Genomic DNA, 27,669 nt, shown 5'->3' on the forward strand with positions numbered 1-27,669 from the left:
TTTAAGCAGTGCTTAAAATGAAAGGTTATTTTAATATTAAAATACAAGGTTGATATACCACATCTATAGGAAATTTTTCTCAAGCCAGGTAAATATATTTGAACATTACAAACAGCAGCAGTAAATATCCAGTTGGATAAAGAAAGAAGAGCAAATGTGGTTCTAAGCAATACATGGAAGGAAAATTGATTTCATTCTTTCTCCATGTTAATTAAATTCATTCCTGGGTCATATTTGCTGTTTTATTTTTCTTGAACTTAACCTTTTAAAAAATAGTTTCCCATGATATTTTTCTTTACTGAAGGGATTACTACAAAAAATTTATAATAAAAATTTGAGAGGAAACTCCTAGGTATGAATTCAAGATGCTTACTGGTAGTTTATTTTGGATTCTAAGCATGAGATTTAAAGATTAATTGCTTCTAGATAATTCAGGATAAACTCCAGAGTGATTAACCAACTTTGTCAAATTATTGCAGATGTTGCTTGTCTACAAAGAAGTATTGTAAGTAATGTTTTGGTATGTGTAGTAAGTCTCTGACAGCTCTATAACAATATAAATTTTGGAAGAGCAAACAAACAGAGCTCCCATCTTCATTATTTTCTTGTGTGCCTGTGATAAATAGAACTCTTAACTTGCATTATTGTGTGAAATTCTATATGTGTCTATATTTATTTATTGGTAGATACATATATTTGTGCATGTTTATCAGATCAGTAATTTGGCCCAAATTAAGAGATGAAAAAAACCTTTATCTTGAATCAATATTGTAATTTGTGTCAAATCTTCAGGGGCTGCATTTTTATAAAGAAAGTTATAAATATTTTAAATATCAGGAATAAGAAAAAAAATTTTAAGTACCACTCCTACAATCATAGTTATCTTAAATTTTTTTTAAAACAGTCTAAGCTGTGATACTTTGATTTGCATTTTGATTTACTGAGGTTAGGATTTTGTATATTATTATAAGCATCCCCCTCACTTCCCAACAAGTGTATTTTAAACAAAGTTGTTATATATTACAATACTTAGTGTTTGGGATATTTTCTAATACAGTAGTATTTTAATATTTGTTTCCTTGGATGGTAATTTCAAACTAAATCTGGCTTACCTTGTTTCGTTTTACATATTCTCAAAAATTTTTTGAACTAATTTCAGTGTGAGTTCTAAGAATCAGATGTGTATATGTATCACCCTATTCTCTGTCTTAAATTGAGCATAAATTCAATGGAGGAAAAAAAGTTTTTAAAATTATGTACTATCCTGTGCCTGACGCATAGTTAGTGTAAATAAATGCTTAATGAATGAATAAATGTGAAAATAGCTTATTGATCAATACTGCCACCTACTTGTATTAGGGAAAATGTAGGTGCTGGGCATACATCCTATTTTAATAGATAATACCTGTGATAGAACAGGTTTATTAACTTGCCAATTTCCGTTGTGAACCTTTTAATAAGAACTTGCACCCCAGAAACCTGATGACTGTGGGTTAGTGAGATTTCAAGTTTGTTTCAACCTCAACATGCTTGCCATTCCTTTCTTTGATGTTGAAATCCCAAACTGTCTCTAATCTAAATTCTGTGCTCAGGGCAAGACAGCTAACTGTGCTAGGTGGTTTTCTTATTGTAACATCAGAGTAAAGAATGTTGTCATAATAGTAATGAAGAAAATCACTGACGTACAAATATAAACACATTATCCTACTATTATAAAATGGAAATAAAATTTTAAATGTTGGCAAAGTAATGCAAAGAACCAATAGTATTTATAGTATCATCAACTAATTATAATACAATAGTTGGACTTTTAGCACTAAGTATAATTTAGTACTAGTTATATATTTATGCTTTAGAAAAATGATGCCATGGTTGCTACTACTTACTTGTATGGCCAGTGATTCAAAACTATTAATTATTTGTTATATATCATTTTTCTGCTATGTCTTAGAAAGCTGTGAACCTTTGAGTGGTAGGGGAGAGGGATGTATAAAAATTACAATGAGGTATGGTAAGTGCAATGGAAGAATATATTTAAAATGGAAATAATGAACTCTGAGAGTCAAGGTGAGGAAAAGTACTCTATTAACGACTCCTTCCTCTGTCGACACCATGTATAAGATACATACTTCTCTGAAGACACATGATACATGAAGACTGTTTTACTGTTTGTATGTTTCTCACTATTTACATGTAGATTGTTTTTTGTTTCTGCCCATAACCACAGCTTGCTCTTCTGAAAACATAGTCATCCCCACCAATTGCTTAGAAAGAGCCGTTTCTCTTATACTTGCTCACAAGTTAATCATTCTACTGCTACTGTTTCCCAGAGGCTTACACTCTGGGGCAGTACATCTTCATATCTTTGTGCTGTTTTTCAGTTTTCAAGCTACTGCTCTCATGCATTCCTCATACACCTAGCTCAATGGAGTTGTGATGAAATGAGCACTGAGTCTGAATTAGCAGATAGGCTATAATCTAAGGACTTCATTGTTAGTCACTCCCTTACTAATAGATTTTCAGCAAGGTTTATAGCACGTCAGTCAGCACAAGAAATAATTCTTTATAGAATGGGAAATTCATTGCTTAGCTGATATTACATGAAGATTTAGTTTATTGTAGTGAAAATGATATTGAATACACTGAGATATTAATTCTAAAAATGTGGATGAGAAACACAAGTATTTTCTTAGCTATCATGATTAACTAGCTTTTTCAGTGAACTTAGTAGCTAACATTCTAGCATAAAGCATAAAATACTTTTTTTGGTAAACTTATTTAACATAGATTATGGACTGACCTCAGTTTTACAATGTTTCTGTCTACCACAGGGATAAGATAGATAAAGATACACACACAAAGCCTTTTTCAGTCATATTACTAAAAACCTTAAATCTCTGAATAAAGTTTTAAATGTTTGTATTTTAACCAAGACTCCCAGAAACAGGAATTTGAGAATGATTTCATTTGCTTTGTTCATATATAGATTATGATGAAAATAATATAATAGATCACAATTTTCATTCCTAATACTTTAGAGAATATTGAAAATCATTCATTTTTATTCTGTTAATTTGAAATCTACTTAGAGACTTGGTTGACTAGCTTTGCTTAAATTCTTTCTTCGCAATTCAAATTAACATTATAAACAAGATATTAGGGAAAATTGTTTAATTATTTGGAAAAATTAAGTCTGTGAGTATTTATAAGCATACACATTCTCACTTAAAGGATAAACAAACTAATGAAAATCATTTCCAAGTGGGAACCATGGTAGATGGGTGAGTGGGGGTGTTGGAGAGTCTTCTCAGTGTTTACTTTTTGCATATCATTTTGATTTTTGAGCCAGATAAATATTTTACCTGTTTAAAAATAAAATATGAATACACATACCTACATATAAACATACATTTGTGGGAATCAGGTTTTCCTGTAACTTCATAGCCATACATAGGAGCCATATGACCAGAAGAGCATTCCGTTGAATGTACAAAGTTAAGATATTTTCTTCTTCAATTATCCTAGATTTTGAGACGGCATTCCTGGTTTATTAAAGTTGGTCAGTGTCCTCAACTGAGTAGACTTAATTTGAAAAGGTTAGTTCAACTAGAGGTAGGACATGATTTCAATTGAAGTCAAGGTATATACCAGTATGTGACTGGTAGGTAGTCTCTTTGTCCTCCGACAAGCTTTAGAGGAAATTTCAGGTGTTCATTTTACAGTTAGTTTCTTCAGACAGCCCAGAATGGCGGGAGGAGGTATCTTTTTTTTTTTTTTAAATCCTGCATGCTCTGAAGCTCTAATAAAAGGGTTTATGGGTCTGTTCCTAACATTTGGGATTTTTTTTCCTAAGAGTAAGAGATTTCTTTTTAAAAGGAACTTTCCTTTGAAGTAAGCTAATTGTTTATTTAGAAAACTAACTTTTGCTGGGTACATGTACATATTGTTTCTGAGGGTAAGAATTAGTTTAAGAGCCAGGAAGGGGATTTTTTTTTTTTAAAAGATAATATGTAGACTATAACTTCCAGGAGAAGACCCAAGATGTACATTTTCATAAAATTTTAGATTATCTTATTTATGTTTTAAAGTAAAAGACAGGAGGGAGACGCAAGAGGGAGGAGATATGGGGATATATGTATATGTATAGCTGATTCACTTTGTTATAAAGCAGAAACTAACACACCATTGTAAAGCAGTTATACTCCAATAAAGATGTTTAAAAAAAAGTAAGACATTATACTGACTTAATGTCTTAATTAAAAAGGTAAACATTTATTTTTAAAATTATACTACTTTATGCAGTATTTAGAATCATTTTTCTAACAAAAGTCATTTATTACCATAGCAGAGAGTATTAAAATGTAGTAAGTCAAAATAGTATTTTTTTTTTCCTGAAGAAACTTTTTAAGTACTTAAGTAACTATAGGCACACAGTTTGCTTGTAATAAAGAACATTAATGGGGAGGGTAGGAGTTAATTAGGCCTTTAATAATGGGCCTTTCTAGTCCAAGGAATCTTATAATTGCCTCTGAAGCTGGTTTTGTAGCAAGTTGAGTGATGAAATATCTAGATTTGCGTAGTAGTCATTCTAAGAAAAAGGTTGCCTTCAGGCAAACTTTAGTACCTTTATTATTCTATAAAATAACTTTTTAATGATAAGCAGTACACATTGTGAAAGTAAGTTTGGAGGTAGAAATCCAGTGCCTCCTGTTTACTCAACAGTAAATGAACAAATAATTATAAGACTCTCCAATGAGCACAGTTTTTGCTCTCTTGGGAGAAACAGAACCTTTCAGCCAGACTTTATATACTTAGTTTGTTAATCATAAAAAGATATTCTCATGATTAGTAAGAATTGGCAGTGTGTGGTAATTTTCTTGAAGACTATGTTTTAAATGAATGGAACGGGAAAGCAAAGGGAATATTTACATTAAATCTTAATATAAGAAATACACAGATTGAAGTATAACTTATTACATAATTTCTGCAAATGTCGTATGCTCCAAACTGGTTTACCTTTTTGTAAATTGCCCCAAAGAATATCTAATTCCTCCCATTGGAATTGCCCATTTTGGACCGTCCAAGCTACTTGAAAAACCTAACCCAGGACTGACTGCAATAGGGTAGCAGTTAGTGAAAATAGACTGCTTTGCTTCCGTTGGGAGGACCATATGAAAATATATTCCATTTTCAAAATGTTTCTGAAAGGACTTATTTGCGGAAACGATGCTTGCCATTTAAAACTCTTCAAAAATGCAGGTTTTACAAAATACAAAAATAACCTCCTGAAAGTTTGAAAGGGGAGAGAGGGAGCTGTGGTATGGGGGCGGTCTCCTTCATTGCCCACCTCCTCCCTCTGTTCAGCGCGCTGTGTGCTTACGGGTTCCCTGGAGCGGATCACCATGTAATTGATGTGCAGTCTGCATTGCTGAATCCTGGACTGCACCATTCTGTGTTCAAGGGAAGATGTAATCTGATCCCTCTGCTGCTGAGGGAGGAATCTGTTCAGTCCAGGCTTTGACAGGGCATAGTCTCCTCCAATAATCTTCTCGGTTGTCTCTCATTATTCCCTTGAGTTCTCCTCAGTCAAGCTGCATGTATGTATGTGTGTCCCAAGAAGCGGTTTGATACTGAGCTGCATTTGCCTCTACTGTGGAGTTTTGTTGCCGGTTCTGCTCCCTAATCTTCCTTTTCTGACGTGCCTGAGCATGTCCACATTAGAATCTGTGACATACCTACCTGAAAAAGGTTTATATTGTCAGAGACTGCCAAGCAGCCGGACACACGGGGGCACAGAATCACTGAAGGGGAAAAATCCAGAAAATATGGGTTTCTACGGCACACTAAAAATGATTTTTTACAAAGTAAGTAAGCTGTTTTCTTCCTGTGTTGTATGATTGTGTGTGTGTGCCTGCCTGGGAAGGAAAATCTGTATCATCAGAGATGGCTGCAGTATCCTCTAATTTTGGTGGGTGGCTGGATGTCTGATATTCTGTTTTATATCATGAATGTAAGCAAATAATGGAAAGACAACATAAACTGGAAAAAGCTTTACATTTAAAATAAAATGTACATTTTAATGTGAGAATTTTCCTCTAAAAATATATTCAGACTTTAGAAATGTGGCTCCGTTAAATGCTGACCTGGAAATACTCTATCCTTAGTTAGCTTTTAGTGAACCTTTTGCCTTTAATTTTTCTATACCTTGTATATAGGTTTTTCTTTTTTCTTTAGTTGCCTCTCTTAAAGTCTAGAATTGCTAGAATATTGGGGATTTATATTTAAAGAGGTTATATTTACTTTCTGTACCCTTTCAAAATTGCAGGATTGATTTTTGGTTCTAAAGTCGGTATTTTCAGTAAACAATATAATATTTAAAAGACATATAGTCATACAGAAAGTGCTTTATTTTATAAAATATTCTAAATTTAAAAATCCTTTCACAGCAGTTCCCTTGATATGAATTTCAGGCATTTTTATTCATTGAAGGGATTTCTAAGATGGAAATAAAGTTTGCTTTAGTGGCAAATGGCATTTGCACCAATGTATTTACAAGATACCCAGGGAAGTTCTGAAAGCCAGTATTACAAACTTAATTACAGTGAATATCAAAGTTTATCATAACAACTTTGAAAATGAGGGTTTGTGGAAGTTATAAAAAAATAGATTATTAAGGTAATCTGTACTGACTGACCTTCCTGATGGATACATTTGTGTGTATGTGTACATGTGTGTCTATAATTTATATATATGCAAGCATGTGGCTACCTATGTATTAAAGTATTTATTTTTGCCTTTTATTAAAATTATTTGGAGAAAGAAAATAATGGGTTTTGAGAGGAATCACCTTAAAACAATGTTATGAGCACAGAAACTTCTGAAAGGTTGAAATAAGACCAATTCCGTTTCTGTCGGTATTTCATGAACTAAGGTATAAATTGTGGATGAGCTTGTCATATGCTCACCTCTCGCCTCTAACGTTGTAAGATTATCCCTGTGTTTTAGAATACTTTCTTCATGATGATAAAAACAGTCTTTATTACCCAGAGTGTGGTTCAAAAAGCTTTTAGAGTCTTGTTGCTTCTCTCTGGTATTTACAGTGTGGCATGCTGTGTTATGACGTTCCCATGTGAGGAATAGGTAAGAAAATAAGGCTGCTGCAAAGCAAGGGTTTTTACCTTTTTACAAAAATGAGGGTAACTTTCTATCGCTCTGGGATTCCCCCGCTCCCATCATTTTCAATGATACAGTAATTAATTAGCAGACACAAATCTTAGAGGGGTTGCTGAAATAGAGAAAGTTGAATCTTCTCAGATCTTATTTTATAGTTTTATAACATATCTATAGTAAGATGACATCAGTTAACCAATAGTAAAATATAAAAATATATATTTCAGTATTAATGACGACAAAATATAATTCTGAATATATTTACAATATTACATACCTGTATAGCATAATAAAATACTTTAAAACTACAGATGTCGGGTATACCTTACAAAGATGCATAACTCATTCTTTTTAAATCTTTCTGTTTTTCTTGTTGGTTTTCAAGTTAGAATATTTTGTCCTGAGTGAGTATCTGTCAGTAGAGCTATGTATTCTATGTAAAATATCAATTGATGGCTTTTTTCCTACCGTTATTATACCATCTCCAGATTTCCCTCTTATTATGGACTTACTTTTTTGTACTGTCTTCATTGCCCATATTCATTGCTTTATGCCTTATCATAATTACTTTTCAAGAGTATTTTATTTACATTATTCTCCTTACCCTTTTATAATAATGTGTTTTAAATTCAGTGACTATTACTTCCATTCTGATTTTGAAATTTTGAATTTGTTGTTTATCTTTCTTAAAATATGTTTTTAAAGGAAAATGTAAATCACTAAGAACAGTATATTAAATATGGTTCTTTTCTGTGTGGGTTAACATGACATGTTCCTCTGTGTTGGTTCTTAAACTAGAAAATGTGAAAGGTATAGTACTCTCAAGGAATATATACGATGGATATCAATTTTTAAATCACCATACACTGTTCTTCTGGACAAATATTAGGGGGGAAAATTCACCTTTCCAGTCTTGTAAAGAGTAAAACAAAGTAGAACTAATAGAAGAAAGTATGAAACATTTATTTTCTATATGGATTAACTATGCCTAATTAACATTGCGGGCATATGAAAACTTAAGAATTTTTTCAGTATTACTGATGCTAACATTAAGATTTGATAGTTGGACAGGTGATTTTTTTTAAACATATCTCATTTGTTTTACCTTATAGATGAAAAGAAAGTTGGACCATGGTTCTGAGGTCCGCTCTTTTTCTTTGGGAAAGAAACCATGCAAAGTCTCAGAATATACAAGGTAATATTAAGTATAATAATTCATTCTCTCATGATTCTCATGTTTCGTTAAAGAGTTGATGATTCTGTCACTAATACTGTTGACTGTTTTAACACATTTTGAGATCACTGAAAGTTGAGAAACATACATTTTAAATAAGAAGAAGAATGACTACCACTGTGGCTTTATATTACTAATACATTGAAGTAAGTAAGACACAAGCAGAAGTTCTCTTATCTACAAAATTTTTAAATCATAATTTTTAAGGAATTCTAAAAAGTAAATCCTAAAATATGGATATGAGCAAATGTATCTTGTTACTATAGCAACAGCTGTTCTAGGGTGGATAGTTATATATGCATAACTGAAGATACATTTGTTAGCAGTGAAATAGACCGCACAATTACTAACTGAATCTTATTTCATGAGATTACTATGTTAGAAACCCCCTTTATTTGCTTCGTAAGTCTTATGTTTTTAACACATACATTTCTACACCAGTAGAATAGTTTCCATAACAACTAAATACAACTGTACTTTTGTTTCCTGCACCATTCCATCATTTTTGGATTTTGCATCAGTATAAAACTTTTCCCACTCTCACGCTAATTAGGCTAATAACTTAAGCACAATATCTATTACCCAGCTAATTAAAAATGGCTTTGGATGTCATTTGGAATGTGGTATTTTAAAATTTAAATGACAAAAGCATCTTAAGGCTTTTATGGGGGGTCTTTTTTGCATAACTGTCACTTCTTCAAATAACTGATTGAAAGTTACAGAAACCATAAGAACTTCATTATGGTGACATTTCTTTTTTTTCCCCCTCAATATTTTGATTTAGATTTATTTTTACTCTTCAAGATACAATAAAATAACATTGCTCAGACATAAGTTTATGTGATTGAACATTGTTACAGATTGCATCTCTTTTTTCCAGGGAACCAGTTTATACTTTTACTTCATTCAGTTGTGGAAAATATTTCTTTCAGATGCTCTTTGGTGAAACTGAGAAATCATAATAATTAGAGTAGTTTTATATACAAAAATGATACAAAAGAGAAAAATAAAGCTATTTCTTGGTTACTCAGGAAATGCTTTTTGTGTGATTTTCCCATGTTAACTGTTCCCTTCCTCCCTCTTATGTAGGCTTTGCCTTTTGACAATTTCACTGTGTTTTGGCACTTCCGCCAGAGGGTGTGGAGTGATAGACAAGTGAAACTATTCACTTCATTTTTGTTTTTTTTCTTCTAATCTTGATAAACTGTTTCTTGGATGAGAAAGTTGAGTTTAATGTTTAAAATGTGCTGTTTTTTTTAATGTATAGATTTCAGTTAACCATATAATTTTGGTCTTCAATTAATATGGCTAATGCCAGGGCAAAAGTATTAAATGGTTCAGTTGTTTTTAAGGCAGTTTATAAATGACTGCTGAATTTTTACCACAGAACACATTTTAGTAAAATTTTTCTTTAGTTGCCGACTTTTTTATTGAGAAAGTACCTGCACAGGTGAAAGTTTTATTTTTAGCCTTTTAACACACAGTCTTACTAAAGCAAACCAGACAGCGTATTGATTGCCGTGTCTTTTTGGAGACTTGATCAGTGTATTTTTGATGTTCTTTAATTTTGTTGAAAGATTTTCTAATAATAAGATGAAACTATGATTTTTCATCATTTTTGTTAGAAAATTTAAGTTATAATCACATCTTATTTCATTTCAGAGAAGAAAATAGAGCTTACCTTTGAAATTTGATAAAAGAAAAATAGATTTAGTTGTTGAATGTTAGAGACCATCTTAGATGTATAATGCTAAAAGATTTAAAGGTGGTAGGTATGAAGATTTTTCTGTATTATCTGGTGACTGAGATGTATTTTTAAGCAACATAATGAGATATGCTGGATAGAAAAGAATTGGAGTTGTTTCATTAGTAATTTTTCAGAGCTTGATAGTTAACTGTTAGGATATAATTTATATGTTCTTTGGATTTAAAACACTTTACTGTCATAGCTCAATAAAATGAAGATTATTTTACAAACACGGTTTGTTACCTGAATCTTTCTGCTCCTTTTTTTCCACCTGTCTCTAAGATAGAGATGTTCAGTACTTACCTCGAGCTTAACTAATTTAATTAGGCATTGAAATTAGAAAGCAAAGTTTAGTATACTAATAACATAGCTCTAACTACTTTTTCTGCTATTAGGCATTTTTAGGAGAGTTGAACAATTTTAGAGATAGATCATCTCTTATTTTACTAGTGGCAGAATTAATTGAATTTCAGGTTTGTGGTGTTTTTTTTTTTTTAACTGTCTCAAAATTTAAATTACTGGCTAAAAGTATTTAGCCAAAATGATCTCATTTTACAGTATTTAATTTTGCGTATAATAAGTTCTACCTACCTACCTGTTTGAGTAAACACATTTCTAATCAAGGCTTATTCCTGTTAAATATTATTTAGACTAAGCTTAATCATAGCAATAGAAATTAGAGAGGAATAGACAAATATTATAAACAACTTAAAAGGCATCTGGGCCAAACTTAAGGAATAATGTGACTAGTGAAATGTCTAAAACATTTAACAGACTACTGCTACATATGATTTTTTTAAAAGCATTAATAATCTCACACCCCTTTTTGTGAAAGAAATTTAAACTTTTGTTTAATTATGATGCTGAAGACCAGACATAGGCAAGTGGAACCTGAATCTTCTAAGCAAATATTTTAACATTATTTGTATGTTACCAACAACTTACAAGTTTTGCCATAGAGATTCTGTCATTTGGTTGCAATTAGCTGTGCCGGGATAAAAACAGGTGGTTATATAGGAGGGAGGAAACTTACTCTACAATAGCAGAATAGGTTTTGTGCATCCTTGGTCTCTGGGAACAAGCAAATAAATAGTTTGACTGATGTTTGAAATACGCCGTGTCATCCCATTCTTATTAAACTAGAGCCCATTGTTCTTAATAAATATCTGTCTTTGCCTCCACTCTTGTATTTTCTTGTAGTACTGCTGGCCTCGTACCATGTTCAGCAACACCGACAACTTTTGGAGACCTGAGAGCAGCCAATGGCCAAGGGCAACAACGACGCCGAATTACATCTGTCCAACCACCTACAGGCCTCCAGGAGTGGCTGAAAATGTTTCAGGTGACATGTCTAAACACAGTACTTGAAATGCTTCACTTATTTGCTGCAAAAAATAAGGGATTATTCAGCCATGAAAAGGAACATGCTACACCATGGATGAACCTTGAAAACCTTATGCTAAGTAAAAGAAGCCAGACACAAAAGGCCACATAATGTATGATTATATGAAATATCCAGAACAGGAAAATCCATAGAGACAGAAAGGAGATTAGTGATTGAGGTGATGTTAGGAGGGCAGGTTGGGACTAACTGCCGATAGGTATGGGGCTTCTTTTGGGGGTGATGGAAGTTTTCTGGAATTGGATAGTGGTGATGGTTGCACAGCAAGATGGGTGTGCTGGGAACTATTGAAGTGTACACTTAAATGGTGAATTTTATGTTTGTGAAGAATATCTCAATTAAAAATGTTATTAAAAATAAGGGAACTCACTTTAATTTTTAGGTATATTAATCAAGAGGGTCCAGTGCTTGTTTTGTGTAAGTGTGCATTTGCATTGTTTATTGCTTTTTAGATAATAAGACCTTTCTTTTTCTCCTTTATGTTTGGGTTTCTGGTATTACTGAATGTACTTGTTTTCTAAACTGCACTGTTTGGAAGTTAAGCATTGTAAGAACTCTGCCTATTAGTCACTAGTGGTAACTTATCCATCAGTGTTACCCTCGTAGCCTCCAAGAGTTGATGCAGCTTCTTTCCATCAGTGCCATGCTTGTGTGTGGCTTATTGTGCTCAAAATTCTGATTACTATATTTTACTAGCATTTAAAGTTTTGGGAATTTTACCGGGAAGTTTGGCTACAACCGAACCTTGAATCTTATGAATTTTATAACTCATGATAGTGATATTAAATTGATTTATCTCTTCTTCTAGTGAGATAACACATAGAAGTCAAGTATTTAGCAAAGTAGTTGGCATCAATTAAACATTTGGTTAATTATTCCTTGTAAATAGTAAATAATATAAAGTATGTAAAGTGAAGGTATCTCTGATACTAGCCACTGTACTAATGTAAAATGAATATATTTCCTTACCTCTGGCTACTTTATTGATGGTATTTTATGAATGCATAGGGGAATAATGGTTGAAAAAGAAGATATTTCATAGATTTTATATGATATTTCGTATTTTTATGGTGTCCGTTTATATAAATCCCAATATTTTAAATACCTGGGCAATAACTAAGTAAATGTCCCAGTTTTTTTCTTCTGGAGCTGGAAAACTCACTTGAAGCAATGTTTATTTAAAATGGATTTTTAAAATTGTTTTCTACCCTTCAGGTGATTTCAGAGAAATTAGGATAACTTCGTTTTTCGATTGATAACTGAAAGGTTAGAGCAGCACGTCTCGACAGGGGGCAAATTTTCCCTTGGTTGAAACATTTTTAGTTCTTACAACTGCCTGGGTCGGGGGTAGGACACTGCTGGTATCTGATGGGTAGAGCCAGTGTAAGGAACAGCCAGCCTCCCCCAACACAAAGTTATCCAGCCCAAAATATCAATTGCTGAGGTTGAGAATCTATGGCTTCGAGGCATAAAAGTTATACTTCACTGTTACAATAATGTTATGAACCACTACAATTACAAAGATTTTGTGTTTTATTTTCACAGTCATTTGTTAATTAAACTTACCTTTTCTTAAGGATCATTCCCTCCCCTCATCTGAGTTCTTTTATCTTAGGTTCATGATTTTTTAAATTTTATTTTAATTTTTTCCTACACATGCCCTCAGAATTCTAAATTATTTGTCACATCCTTTTTTTTTTTTTTTTTTTTTTTTTTTTTTTTTTTTGTGGTACGCGGGCCTCTCACCATTGTGGCCTTTCCTGTTGCGGAGCACAGGCTCCAGACGCGCAGGCTCAGCGGCCGTGGCTCACGGGCCCAGCCGCTCCACGGCAGGTGGGATCTTCCCGGACCGGGGCACGAACCCGTGTCCCCTGCATCGGCAGGCGGACTCTCAACCACTGCACCACCAGGGAAGCCCCTGTCACATCCTTTTAAAAAGAGATGTATCCCACCAATTAGAGGTGAAAATAGAACTCAGACACTTACAAAGCCTAAAAAAAATGCTTTAAAGCCTTGCATCATCTCTGATTAAGCCAAGGAGGCAGGAATATGGGTGTGGATTGTCATGCTCACACGCACGTGTAGTGTGAGCAGCACAGCACTTGAGAGTATGCAGAGGCTGATTTCATATCGTTTTTATAGGAAAGTACCAACATGATGGAAAATTACACTATTAGTAATAGTTTTATCATCATTGTAGACAGCCTCCAAAATGTTTACTTTATATGCAAAGCTTTATTTCTTATCAGAAGGTAGTCTAGACTGAGATTTATTTTGTATGTGGTATGGACCTATTTTTTTTCAATGTTTCAGAGGCCCAGAATATTCTTTGCTAGCCATTTAGGGTTTTTTTTTTACCAGTTTTAAGAGAACTATCTCAAATACTGATATATAGTAGGGGGCATTTGTGCTCTATTTTGCAGTGAGGGTGTTTTAGGGAGTCCTTTGTACAATGTTGGCTTGTTTATTAGCTCACTCATGCTTTTCTTAATGAAACGTCCTCGTGTTACCACATACTGTATGTCATCAAATCTGAGATACCATAGATTATTAGATGCCTCCCAAATTTAGAAATGTTAATTGTAATTTTAAAAACTTGTTTTTTTTAGAATTAATGATATTCAGTAAACTATATTAGGCTAGCTTTTGTCCTATAAAAAGGCCCATTTGATCACTTTTCATAGGAGAAGTAGAAAACTTGTTCTCAGTTAATAGGAATAACATAGAATTATCCCTGCAGGTGTAGTACTATATTTTTTTTTTCACATAAGTATTCTGTAGCAAAGAAGTTTACTAGCAACAGAAGGTCAGCTAGAGGGGTAGATCAAGACCTTAATCCTTTGAGTACCATTTCTGCCTTGACACCCCCAAGACCTCATTGTGGTACACTGCCCTTAATTTTTAGGGCTGGTGCCAAACTAACTAGAAATGAATCCTTTGCCTAAAGGCTTACAATGCTTTAATGCTTAACTTGTAGAGAGAGATAATTTCATAGTAAAGTGGGGGAGTCATGAGTTGACCTACGTGGTATACTTGAGGGGCAATTAAACTGGCATGATTTCTACAGATGTGCTATGGGGGCATTTAATGATGACTTTTCTGTGGCATAACAAGCAAAATGGGAGAGCTTGTCCCCTTACTGTTCTGCTATTGCTCCTAAGATGGTGATACAGCATTGTTTCGGTCCAGCTCCATCTATTCTGACAAAGTACTCTGTACTCAATTTATAAATTGAATGAGAACAAATGATACACCATTTTAGGAAAAGGGAAGCTGAAACAGAATGCCACTCTAAAATAGAAGTGCCAATTAAAAACAAAACTAAAAAAAAAAAAAAATAACAAATTTTGTACTGTTTGAATTTTCAGTTGCCCTTGATTCTGCTTTTTTTGGCAGCCCCAGGTTGATGCTTTCAGATTGTTAATTTGGGGGAAGAGGATTGGTCACTTTTTTATTTTGTTTATGTCATTTGAGTGTTAATATATAGTTTTTCACTTGCAAATAGTAGACTAGGTAAAGACACCAATAACATTAACATTCTCTGATGTTGAAACTGATATTCAGTGGTATCCTGATATAATGAGAAGCACTTTGACTTAGAAGAAAAAGCTCTTAGTACAAATTCTGGCTTTCCCTCTTAATAACTGGGTAATTTCATTGATATTATGTAACTACTTTTGCCTGTGTTCTTATCCTCTGTAAAATGGATATAACACTAAAAAGTTGTCGAAAGGGAGAAAACATGTAAATGTGCTTAAAGCTGTTCTTGGAAATACAGTGGAAACTCAATAAATGTTAGTTTCCTCTCTTGGTTAAGAAATAGCCTTTGTGAACCTCAGTTTTCTCAGGTGTTAAAAGAAGCTATTAACACTAGCTTCATGCAAATGTCATCAGATTAACATTATTAGCATTATTTTAATCAAAGCATATTTGTATTGTATGAAAACTATGAATGTACTTTGAAAATGCCTGTTATACTCCATAATATTTTTTGAATGATAAAGTAGAAAATACTTCTGTGTTTTGAAATTAAAAGTGGAGTAAAAACTATTCCTTTGAAGGACTTAATCAAGTTTTATGGTAACACTTAGAAATTGTACATGTTTTCTAACTTATTTGGATCTCTTTTATTTGCTAGCCAACGACATGTTAAAACAGCAAGGTACCAAAAGAAAATGAATTCGGTAATACTTTGCCATTGTATTTGAAACAGTATGATCAAGAAGCCCTGTTGGGTGAGGAAGAGTTAAAGAAAGTCGTGTATTTAGCCAGAGAAGACTAAGGGAAAAATGTTGTTTCTGTCTAACATTTTAAAGACTTTTGTATAAAAGTAGAATCAGACTGATTCTTGGTTTCTTCAGCAAACAAAACCTGGATCATATTCTTTGAGTCAGATTTTGGTGTAAGTTGAACTTAACAATTTGAACTGACCCAGAGTAGAATGGGAGCTAGTAAGTCTCCACTCCTGGAACTGTTCAAACAGACTAAGTAACCATCTTCTGGAGGTACTAGAGAAGTGAGTTCTTTACCACATGAAATGCAGGTGCTAGACTGCCTAAAGTCGTAAAATATATATATCTGAATGAGATACCACCAGGGATCATCCAGACTAATAACCACTGCTGGTTTGTGAATCATCCGCATCAATACGGGATGAGTTGGTTATTTAAAGCATAAACTGCCCTCAGCCCCACCATGACCACTGAATCAGACTCTTTGATGGTGGGCTGGAGGACTCCATGATTCTTGCACCACTCAGACAGCACTTGGGAACCCCTGGTCTGGCCAAGCCCCTCATTATACAGGTGGGGTCTCTGAGACGCAGACTAATTAAGGGGCTTCCCTGCAGTTCCACAGTGAGTTTACTGGTGAAACCTTGGCCCCTGATTACGGTTCAGTGCTCCTTCTACTCTTCTCTACTACCTTCAGGTATTCTCTGATTACCTGAAATCAAATACCGCTTCCATGGGGAATTTTCAAGTTTGCATTTGTAATTTTGTCCACAAATTAAATTTTGTTTATCTTGATTCTTTCTGATTTTGGAATGTTTTTCCTATCCCTTTCAATGTGTTCCCAGTAACTTTACCATGAAAGACCAAAGGAAAGTGCTTTTTTCTTTTCCAGAAGAACTACTTTTCAGAGCAGAAATAAAATAATTATCAGAATTTCCAGCACTTTTTCAGATAAAGAAACTAAAGCCTGCAGAGGTAAATTGTAACCTAATTAGTGGCAGTTATCTTCTCCAAAAGTTGTGTTTCCTGATCCCCAATTCGGTATTCTTTCCTCTAGTCCTCATTAAAGATTGGTGTGGGTTCAACAATCCACACCAATAATAATAAAATATTATTTTATTTTAATATAGTCATTAACTGCAAGGTTTTCAAGTTAATACATCCTTCCCTTGCTGTTAAACCATGTATGTATCAAAACTGGGAACCAGTCTTGGAACCAGACTAAGCAAGCAAGTCCCAGTGATACCATCAGGTACATAGATTAGAAACTTTCTCAAGAAAGAGGTTTTTTTGTTTGTTTTTCTTGTGTTTTTTTTGTTTTTGCGGTACGCGGGCCTCTCACTGTTGTGGCCTCTCCCGTTGCGGAGCACAGGCTCCGGACGCGCAGGCTCAGCGGCCATGGCTCACGGGCCCAGCCGCTCTGCGGCATGTGGGATCTTCCCGGACCGGGGCACGAACCCGCGTCCCCTGCATCGGCAGGCGGACTCTCAACCACTGCACCACCAGGGAAGCCTGAGAAAGAGTTTTAAGATAGCATTGGTGCAGTATTTCCTGACTCTTTGGGGATTCATTCATTTATTCAACAAATATTTACTGAGTATCTGTCAGGTGCTAGGCCCTAATTTGGATCTGGGATACAGTAATTAACAAAACAGACAAAACCCTTTTTTGGAGAACTTAACTCTAGTCAGGAAAGGGAGGGGGTTGGGGGATTTCAAACTGGTTTGAAGTTTTAGAAAATTGCACAGAGAAGGTCTCAGAGAAGGAGGTAGGGAAGTAAAGCATGTGGGTGTCTAGGGAAAGAATAGTCCAGGGATCAGCAAGTGAAAAGGCTCTGAAGCAGAGCATGCTGGGTGTGTTTGAGGCACAGAAAGAGTATCTATGGCTAAAGAAGAGTAAGCGAGGGAAAGGAATAGGAAATTAGAACCTTGTAGGCCAACCTGAAAACTTTGGTTTTTACTTGGAGTGAAGTGGGAAGCCATTGGAGGGCTTCAAGCAGAAGAGTGAGTGAGTGACTTTTAGCACGGTCACTCTGACTGCTTTGTGGAGAACAGAACTAGGAGGGCAAAGGTGGGAAGCTGGGAGACTCGGTAAGAGGTTATAGGAATAACCCAGGTGAGAGACAATAGTAGCTTAGACCAATGTAGTAATAGTCAGATTCTGGGTATATTTTGAATTTTAAGGCCTTAGAATTCACTGATGGATCAGAACTATCTGATGGTGAAAGTAAGAGAGTTGGGGATGACTCCAGAGCTTTGGGCCTGAACAAACTAATATAATAAGAGTTACATCTTACTGAAATAGGGAAGATTGTGGACATGCATATTTGAAGAGAAAGGTCATGGATATAGTTGCTGTTACATACCCAAGAATACATGTTGAATAAGCAATTTTATAAACAGATCTGGAGTTCAGGAAAGAAATCCAGGCTGGAGAGAGAAAAGCTAGGGACTACATGGTCCAGACCTTTGCTGGAGCCATCTAAGAGATGTGACTTAAAGTAATTGGACTGTCAAATATGTATGGTCAGTGAAAACAGTCTCATTTACTTTATAGATTACAGCTTGTTACTAATCTTTGTCAGTTGTATACTTTTCAGTAAAATGTCACAAAGTAACATCTGCTGAATATATGTATAATTCAAATTGAAATATAATTTAAATTTTATTTAACTTGTTAAATATTATCTTAAAACAGAATAAAAATATTGTTTAAAGTCTTAGAGGCATTTTGCTCTATGGGCATAATTTTCATCATGGACTTTGCCTTAAATATATAGAAGTTTCTGACACAGTTTCTAACATTTATCTAAGATCTGAATTGTTTATCTTCTGTTCTGGCTTTTTTCGTTCTATACTCCAGCCCCTAAAATCCTGGAAAGGATATTTTTTCATCTGTTAGCAGTTATATACCATGTATTGATACTGTTTTTCTATTCCTTCCTTTTTTAAACACTGTAATAATATGTTAACTGAAAAAAACCAAAACATGAAACTTGTATAGTATATTAACCTTTAATTAGAAATATTCATAATAGTTATAATTTATATAGAATAGTAATATATTAAATTATATAGAATATAAATTATAATTAATATAAATAGTAATATGTTAAAAGATGTTTCACTTTTTACCATAGAAGATCACATACCTTTATTTAACCATAAATATTTCCAAATATTTCCAAAAATATCTGTAAAGCTGACATTCATATATGCAAAGGAGATTAAAAAGTTTACATTAAAATTATTCTATCAAGTGTCTTAATTAAAGCTGCATTTTAATCAAGTCAGCATAGTTATCCATCACCCAGAATGGGCATGTTTTTATACTAGTGCATGAATTCTTATAATGTAGATGGAGAGGAACAGCATATTATAAAAACCCACCTCAAATCCTGTGAGGAATATAAATCAGTAACTCAGAGTTTATAGTACTGGTACTGTCAGGGATGAGTGGCGATTGATCAGCATGAGTTTTGTCAAAGAGGTATTAAGTTTTGAACCAGGATTTGAAGCTATGTGAGGGAAATGGAGTGAAATAAACTTCAAATTAACTGCTTTTAATTGGTCATGTGTGTGCATATACATGTATATGAGTATTTTTAACTTCTATGTATAAATCCTCACCCTAACCAAAAAGGATACACAGTGAGTACTCAAGGAGAATGTTCTGGGTATATGTATGTGTCAAAGTAAAAAGAAAGGACACAGCTTATTAGAGCCTCTGTTTCCTCATATTTGATGGTAAAATGAGGATATTCTCCAGGGTTTTTATTGATGATTAAGTGAGATATACATATATAGTAGTACTGTGGAAATACTACTGAAATGTTTGCTAGTATTAGTGTAGTCTACACTTTATGATAGGAAAGAAGAGATGAGATTTCATTGTAGATTCTGATAAATATTTTAAGAAATACTTTATAAAGTATTGATATTCTGAATAAGGCTTCCAGTATCTCAGTTTTCAACTATTATCTATTTCACATGTTACAAAATCCAGGTTCCTAGTTTGAGCAAGAAAGGGAATGTCAAAATCCAGATCTTTCTAGCTCCAAACCTCACCTATTGTTCTCTCTTCTCCCACTTCCAAAGTGGACATAATAATTCACAAAGGTACTATATCAGCTTGCTCAAGGATGTTTTTTCACCTAAGTGTTTCAAGGTTATTTAAATGTTTTACTTGATTTTTGTGAGGGGAGGTCCTAACATTTTAAATGATTCATGTGGCGTTTTAGTTTCTCCTTTTAAGAATCATGGCATTTCTGTGCAGGTGTTCCACACTGGGGAAACAAACCCCTTAGTATGGTTTAAAGGAGCTCATATTTTTGAGGTATAATTGTTTTTGTTTTTCCATAGCATATACTTTATTTCTTACCCTCTTTTAGCCTTTGTTCATATTCTAATTTTACTACTAAGTCAGCTACCATTTTCTGTTGTTTTCTTTTCTTTTTTTTTTTGCGGTACGCGCGCCTCTCACTGTTGTGGCCTCTCCCGTTGCGGAGCACAGGCTCCGGACATGCAGGCTCAGCGGCCATGGCTCACGGGCCCAGCCGCTCCGCGGCATGTGGGATCTTCCCGGACCGGGGCACGAATCTGTGTCCCCTGCATCGGCAGGCGGACTCTCAACCACTGCGCCACCAGGGAAGCCCTTGTTTGCTGTCTTTTATTTGAAATTATTTTCACATAGCAAATCAAAGCCCTTTTAATTTGTAGAAGACACTTGTTAGATGTACAGTCTATCCAGTTATTAATTTTTCTCTAGTTGATGCTGCCAGTCTCAGATGAGTGCCTTACTAAAACCATCAAGTTTTATGGTGCCCACTAGAAAGAAAGGGAAGAAAGGAAAATCATCTGTCAAAATTCATTTACTTAGTGGCCCAAACCGATGTTGCTGAATAAAATTTTGGTTTCTCAACCAGTATCTTGGTGGTAGATGAACGAACATATAACAATTATAATAATACAATGCAAAAATATTTTCTGTCTATCAAACCTAAAAAAAACTTTTAACACAATAAAGGTAGCTAATAAACTTGATGAGACTAAATGATTGTCACTTCAGTGCCTTCTGTAAGCAGCCACTTTTTATGTTGTGTGTGGATGTGATTTTTTCCTTTATGAGTTTATAATTTGAGACATTTATTAAAATAATAGATAAAAATTTCTAATTCCTCTTTGATAGAGCTGGAGTGGACCAGAGAAATTGCTTGCTTTAGATGAACTTATTGATAGTTGTGAACCAACACAAGTAAAACATATGATGCAAGTGATAGAACCCCAGTTTCAGCGAGACTTCATTTCCTTGCTCCCTAAAGAGGTAAGGATTATCAATTATATTCTTCATTAGTGCTATTTGAAAATATAAATCAACAGCTACCATCTTTAGACACTGTCATGCTAATTATGGTATTCAGTATTGTCAGTTTAACACTCTTAATTAGTATTACAGGGGGCTGTAAATGATAAGGTGCTGTGACTTAATATAATTTTCAGATTAAATTATACTTACAGACTAAGTGTCTTCTTTCCATCACTGGAATAAGTCATATGTGAGAGTAAGCTATTGAGTTTCGTTAATTTGACTGTTTCTTTACCAAGATTTTTTCCTAGGTTATTTGAAGTCCAACCTTTAGTTGTCTTGGTATGTTCATTTATAGTTGTAGATTTTTTTAAATTCTGATTTTATTAAAACAGCAATATTTTTTTTCTTATTTTGTTTTTTGTTTATCCTAAGTCCCTTCAAGACTAATAGTTTCATGATTCTATTGGATAGTAGTTCTCAGTGACTTACATTATGTAATTATTTTGAAGTGTATGGAATTTCACACGTACGTCGTCTTCTATAAATCATTCCCCTTTCTGCCGCATCACACACACACACACAATCACAGATTTCCCATACCAGTTACATTCTTATAGTATTTCTTTTAGAATTATTTATGCCCATTTGTTTTAATATCTTTATATAAAATAAAACATCTTTGATTTTTTATCATAGATTGATTATGATCACATGTGCATTCTTGACTATGTACATGAGGCATAGTTTAGATGTAGTTCTTTTATTGTTGTTGTAGCCTTCATAGTTTCATTTTTGTCAGCAAACAGAAATAAGATAACATTAAATAATCAGCGTTACCATGATTTATATTTTCACAAGTTTTATATATGCCACTAATCATACATAGATCAGCTAAGAAGACAATATAAAATACCATTTATGTTAATATAAATATAAATGCAAATGGTCCTGAAACTTCAAATTTGAAGAGAAAGGAAGTTGATTTTTTCTTTTTTTGGATACCCATGCTAAATATCCTAAGGGCATTAAAGATAGTCCCAATACTAATTTCACAATGGATATTAATAAAATGGTTTCATCATCGTTAATGGATAAAATTAAGCATAACTACAGGAAAAAGCAAAGTGGAAAAAAATATCTTTTTCCTGAGATGTTGCTTCTTTGGAGTGATTTTTAAAATGACATTGTCCCAGAAAAAAAAATCTTTATTCTTGATGGCTTATTCTAAAACTGAACCCTTTGGATAGATTTCGCTTATGAAAGTGGCATAAGCTCTCTCTCTTTGCTTCCAGAAGGGTGGTAATAATAGGAAGCACTTTTATAAGTATTTGGCTCAAACTGAATTTATTCTCCTTTGATATATTTTTCATAGTTTTCCTTGATATCCTTCATATTTTAGAAGGTATATAGACTTTTTCTCAGTCTAATTTATCCTCTTATGTCTAAAGATTGTGAGGTTTTTGTTTTGTTTCGTTTTTTCTTTATTTGGATTTCCATAGAAGCTTCGTAACACAAAAAAAAACATGATTTGAAATCAGAAGAATATAAAAGTATTCTTAAGAATCTAAAAATTAAGCACAAATTATCCATAACCAGGGCAGTAAAGGTTTTCTTGAATTAAGTGTTCCTTTGAAGATTGCCTGAGGGGAAAGAAGCTTTGCTAGATAGAATGAGTGAGCCTGACTTAGCATGGCACCTGTCCCCCCATCTTTTTTAATTTGTTTTTTATTGAAGTATAGTTGAATTACAGTGTTGAGTTAATTACTACTATACAGCAAAGTGACTCAGTTATACATACATATACATTCTTTTTCATATGCTTTTCCATTATGGTTTATCAAAGGATATTGAATATAGTTTTAACTGCTAGAAAAAACGTTTTCTTTTTTGAAAAATGCTTTATTTTATATGTAGAGAAATAATGGTATAGATCTAAGTCCTTAAGGAAACTAACATCTTATCGGAGACTAAGTACTATCATTATTTAAAACAGTATTACCTTCGTGTCAGGAAATGGACTTATAGTAATTTTCTTATAATTCCTTTCAACAGATCGCAAAGCTCTTTACCAACATTTACTTATTAATCTCAAAAACCTTGACAGAAATCTCACTAGTCTCACATGGGAGACTTGTGATAAAGAGCACTATCCTTATTTTGTAAGTAAATGCCAAGAAAAGCATAGTGATACAGTAGATGATCTAGAACAAAACCTAAATTCTTAACATAGGATTGGCCAAAATTTTCTTTATTCTTTTCTTTTCTTTTTCTTTCACTATTTCAATCCACTGAAATATAGCAATTCTGGGAAAGTATTAGCTACTTTTAAAATATAATATGGTGGTCTTTTATATTGGGTTGGCCAAAATGTTTGTTCGGTTTTAAGTAAAAATAAAAGACACGTTTTTTCATTTTCACCAAGAATTTTACTGAACAACGTATTCACTAACCGAATGAACTTTTTGGCCAACCCAATATAAGTTATAGTGAAAAACAAAAAACAGCAACTCTCATTGAAATGACAAGTTTGGCCAAAGAAAAGATAATTATCTGAAATGAATTTTCAATTTAAGAGATTTTCTTGTGTGGAAGTAGTCCTTAGGAAGAATTACTAATCTAGAGTTTACCTTTAATACAATTTAATAGAAAACTGCATTAGCTAGACCATTTGATTTGGCTCCAAGAAACCTGTAACCCCCTCTGTGGTATTGTAGAGATGTAGTTTGGGACAATGCCCCTCTCTGTCCCCTATAAGGAACCCTACGTGACAAAACCTTGTTTCCTTTGAGGAACTGGTATAACTAATTGCTGTTTTCTTTTTGCTTGGCAGCCTAATTAAAAAACCATGTAAAATACTGTTGCCAGTATATTTGTGTTCTACTTTTCCTCTAGTTTAAACCTTTTCTATTTATATTTTTCCTGGTTCTGATTTTCTTATTCATATTTTTCTATGTATATTTTCTCTTTTTTAAAAAATTTTATTATTTGGCTGCATCAGGTCTTAGTTGCGGCATGAGGGATCTTCATCGCAGCATGCGGGCTTCTCTAGTTGTGGCACGTGGGCTTCTCTCTAGTTGTGATGTGCGGGCTCCAGAGTGCACGGGCTCAGTAGTTGCGGCTTGCGGGCTCTGTAGTGGCGTACGGGCTCAGTAGTTGCTGAGCGTGGGCTTAGTTGCCCCACGGCATGTGGGATTTTAGTTCCCCAACCAGGGATTGAACCCTTGTCCTCTGCATTGGAAGGCAGATTCTCAACCACTGAACCACGAGAGAAGTCCCATGCTATGTGTATTTTCTATAATACAGGGATGTTTTGATGGCATGGACAGACATTTAGTAAGTTGAAGTTTATGGTTGAGTTAGGGACTTTGCTGTTTTAAAGGAGCGGGTACCAGTTACCTATGGAGTTAGCACTTCAAATTTCTTTAGCACCTGAGTGTTTCTTTACATTTCTTTTTAATGCATGCAGACACTGGACTAGATGATCTCTTAATCACCAGTAATGACAGAAATTTTACCTGTTGATTTGGGGATAAATCTAACCTGCTCTGGATTTGTTTCTTAGCATTTAGGATCCATTGAATGTTTCTGTAACTTACCTGATTTCTGCTTCAGCTGGATAGCTAAAATAAGAGTAGGCTTTTTCATATGACCATTCTCAATATCTTGGACATTAACTAGCATCTCTTTTCCACAAATATAACTTTGTGCCTGATAATTTCTATGTTAAATATCAGTTTCACGTAGAAGATTAATAGTATGCTGTTAGACTGACACTAAGCAAACTTGTCTAGGCTTTGGTTGATTGATAATTTCAAAATTAATTGGTTTATGGGGTATCCATTTAAAAAATATATTGTTGAGTTATGTATGTATGTGTATATTTGTATATGTATATGTATGTGTGAACACACACACATATATAGATTGTTTAATATAGTTATGCCTTTTCGTTTTAAATGACTCCGTTTCTGTATATAATACTGAATGGTCTTCTCTGATAGACCAAAAATAATTATTCCACAAAAAGTTTTTCACTGTCATTTGTCAATAGTAGTATTAAGTTGAGTACTGACTGGTTGAAGTACTTTCTATATAGAATATACTCAATAAATATGTGATTAATGATGAACTCTCTAAATATGTTGATACAAAGTCATTGGGAAAACATAATTTATTTCATGTAATTCCTGTTTAGCATCAAAAAATAATTCAGATTGTGCTTTTTTACTCCCTGTATGACCCTAGGTCCTTTAAATGATAGTTTGTTTTAATCTTTGTAACTTAGTTTATGTGAAAAGTAAACTTTACTGCTCTGTTTAGATCATTCTGTCCTAATATCATAATTTAAATTTTTATGTGATTTGTGAGGCTAATTGAACGAGCATAGTCGGAAGCTGTTGTTCTCCTTTTTCTTCTATTTCCTTTTCTTTTATTTATTTGAATTGACTTTACACACTGGAAGAAAAATTGATGGTTTGCAAGTATTGGAAACAAAATTTTTAAATCAGTGATATATCAAAGACTTAGCTCAAATATACAACTCTATCTGGCCCATCCAGAAAATCTCCATAAGCAATATAAAGGAATTAGAACCCAATTACTTTTATAGGTCTAGGAAGCAGTTTAATAATTGTTCCTTTTTGTCATTTACAGTAAAGGATTAAATGTTTGAAAAGTACATCACTGTGATATAAACAGTTGGATACGATAAAGAACTATTAATTATATCTAACTATCTGAAGGATTCTGAAATTATGCCACACAGAGTATACAGGAATCTCATTTCTTAAGTGAAATTATATTGTAGTTAGGACAGAAAAAGACAAAATTTAAACAACTAATAAAGTAAAAAAATATATAAATAAATAGTAGAATTCTTGAGATGAGGTTCACAGAGCAAAGGCAAGAGAAGAGGCAGAGAGGTTTAATAAGTATTCCTTGAAGAGGTGAGGAGCTAGTGGGGTGAAGTTCATAAAAACCAATAGGGTGTTTTTAAATCTGGTATGTGTTTGTTAAAATTGAATATTAGAAGGTACTGCCTTTCATAATTTTAGAAATTAGAATGTAAAATTATATTACATTTATAAGTACTTTATACCAGAGGGAATAGTTAACTTATTTTTTATCGTTAAAAAGAGACACATGGTATACTATGCTTTTTCTTTTCATAGCTGGCACTTTATGTGCTTTCATTCCTGGAACCCAAAGACCTGCTACAAGCGGCTCAGACGTGTCGCTACTGGAGAATTTTGGCTGAAGACAACCTTCTCTGGAGAGAGAAATGTAAAGAAGAGGGTAAGGTTCAAAATCACAGAGATAAAATATTTGTAGTTCGAAAACGCAAAGTGATTCTGAAAAATAATAATAAGTTTTATGTGCACGTAGAATAAAGTGGTGGATAAATAAAAAAAGAGAACTTCAGCAGCCTGTCAAAGAATCAAGACTGCGTCTTCATTTACATTCACCTACTTATATAAAATCCACAGGTTATTCCACACGTTCAGATGTGCCAAATCTTGCCACTAACCCCTTTAGTGAGCACTGTAACTAATAGTGAATATATCTCATTTGCTTCCCAGTCTCCAGTAGAATCAATAAACAATGAGAAAGTCAAGATGAGGACAACTTAAAGAGAACCCCCAAATTAAATTAGCAATTAAATACTCAAATATTTGTAGTCTATTCATTTCTTCCACAGATATTTCTTGAGCACCTCTTATGTGCTAGATATTCTTTTTTTTTTTTTTTTTTTTTTTGAAGTACGCGGGCCTCTCACTGCTGTAGCCTCTCCCGCTGCGGAGCACAGGCTCCGGATGCGCAGGCTCAGCAGCCATGGCTCACGGGCCCAGCTGCTCTGCGGCATGTGGGATCCTCCCGGACCGAGGCACGAACCCGTGTCCCCTGCATCGGCAGGCGGACTCTCAACCACTGCACCACCAGGGAAGCCCATGTGCTAGATATTCTTAAATCCTGGGGATGTAGTAGTAAAGTCCCATTTTCTTCCCACCATGGAGCCTATGTTCTGAGACCTGTTTAAAAAAAAAAAATCCCCTTTCCTAGTAATGGAGTAGGTATCATCCATATTAAGAAAGGACATTTTTTCTTTCCAGCAGGCATCTAGAAAAATATTACTTTTAAAAAAAATATTATTTGCCTTCAACAAGCAAAATTTTTAAGAAAGAATCATAGAGTATAAGACAGATGCGCTATAGGTTCTCTTTAGTAAAGCTGAGAGGTAAAGAAAGATCCAGGATACTTGGTTTCTAATCCTGCCTCTGCCCTGTCTGTGGCTTGGCCTACTCAGTGAAGCCTTCTCTTCTCAGATATATATAAAGTGGGATTAATTATCCCTGCCTTACCTTCTCATAGAATCATTATTTTAATGACTTTTTTAAATTGTGATAATTTATACATAAAATAGAATTTATCACTTTCACCATTTTTAAGTGTATAGTTCAGCGGCATCAAGGATGCTGACTTTGCTATGGAACCATCACCACCATCCATCTCCAGAACTTTATCATCTTCCCCAGCTGCAACTCCATACCCATTTAACAGTAACTCCCTATTCCTCTTC

General features: G+C 34.0%; 1 protein-coding gene across 5 annotated transcripts in view; it reads left to right on the top strand.

Moving 5' to 3' along the window:
• The window catches only part of FBXW7 (F-box and WD repeat domain containing 7), a 208,136-nt gene that overhangs the window by 169,556 nt on the left and 10,911 nt on the right, over positions 1 to 27,669 (top strand). For 4 of the 5 annotated variants that reach the window (XM_032632855.1, XM_032632853.1, XM_032632854.1 and 1 more), the window contains 4 exons: positions 8,283 to 8,365; positions 11,352 to 11,493; positions 20,973 to 21,107; positions 26,264 to 26,387. In XM_032632855.1, coding sequence (XP_032488746.1) covers positions 8,283 to 8,365; positions 11,352 to 11,493; positions 20,973 to 21,107; positions 26,264 to 26,387 — 484 coding nt within the window. Of the gene's footprint in view, positions 1 to 5,405; positions 5,865 to 8,282; positions 8,366 to 11,351; positions 11,494 to 20,972; positions 21,108 to 26,263; positions 26,388 to 27,669 lie in introns of those variants that run through there. The other variant, XM_032632857.1, reaches the window with a different exon arrangement.

This window comes from Phocoena sinus, chromosome 5 (assembly GCF_008692025.1).
Source record: "Phocoena sinus isolate mPhoSin1 chromosome 5, mPhoSin1.pri, whole genome shotgun sequence".
Classification (NCBI taxonomy): Eukaryota; Metazoa; Chordata; class Mammalia; order Artiodactyla; family Phocoenidae; genus Phocoena; species Phocoena sinus.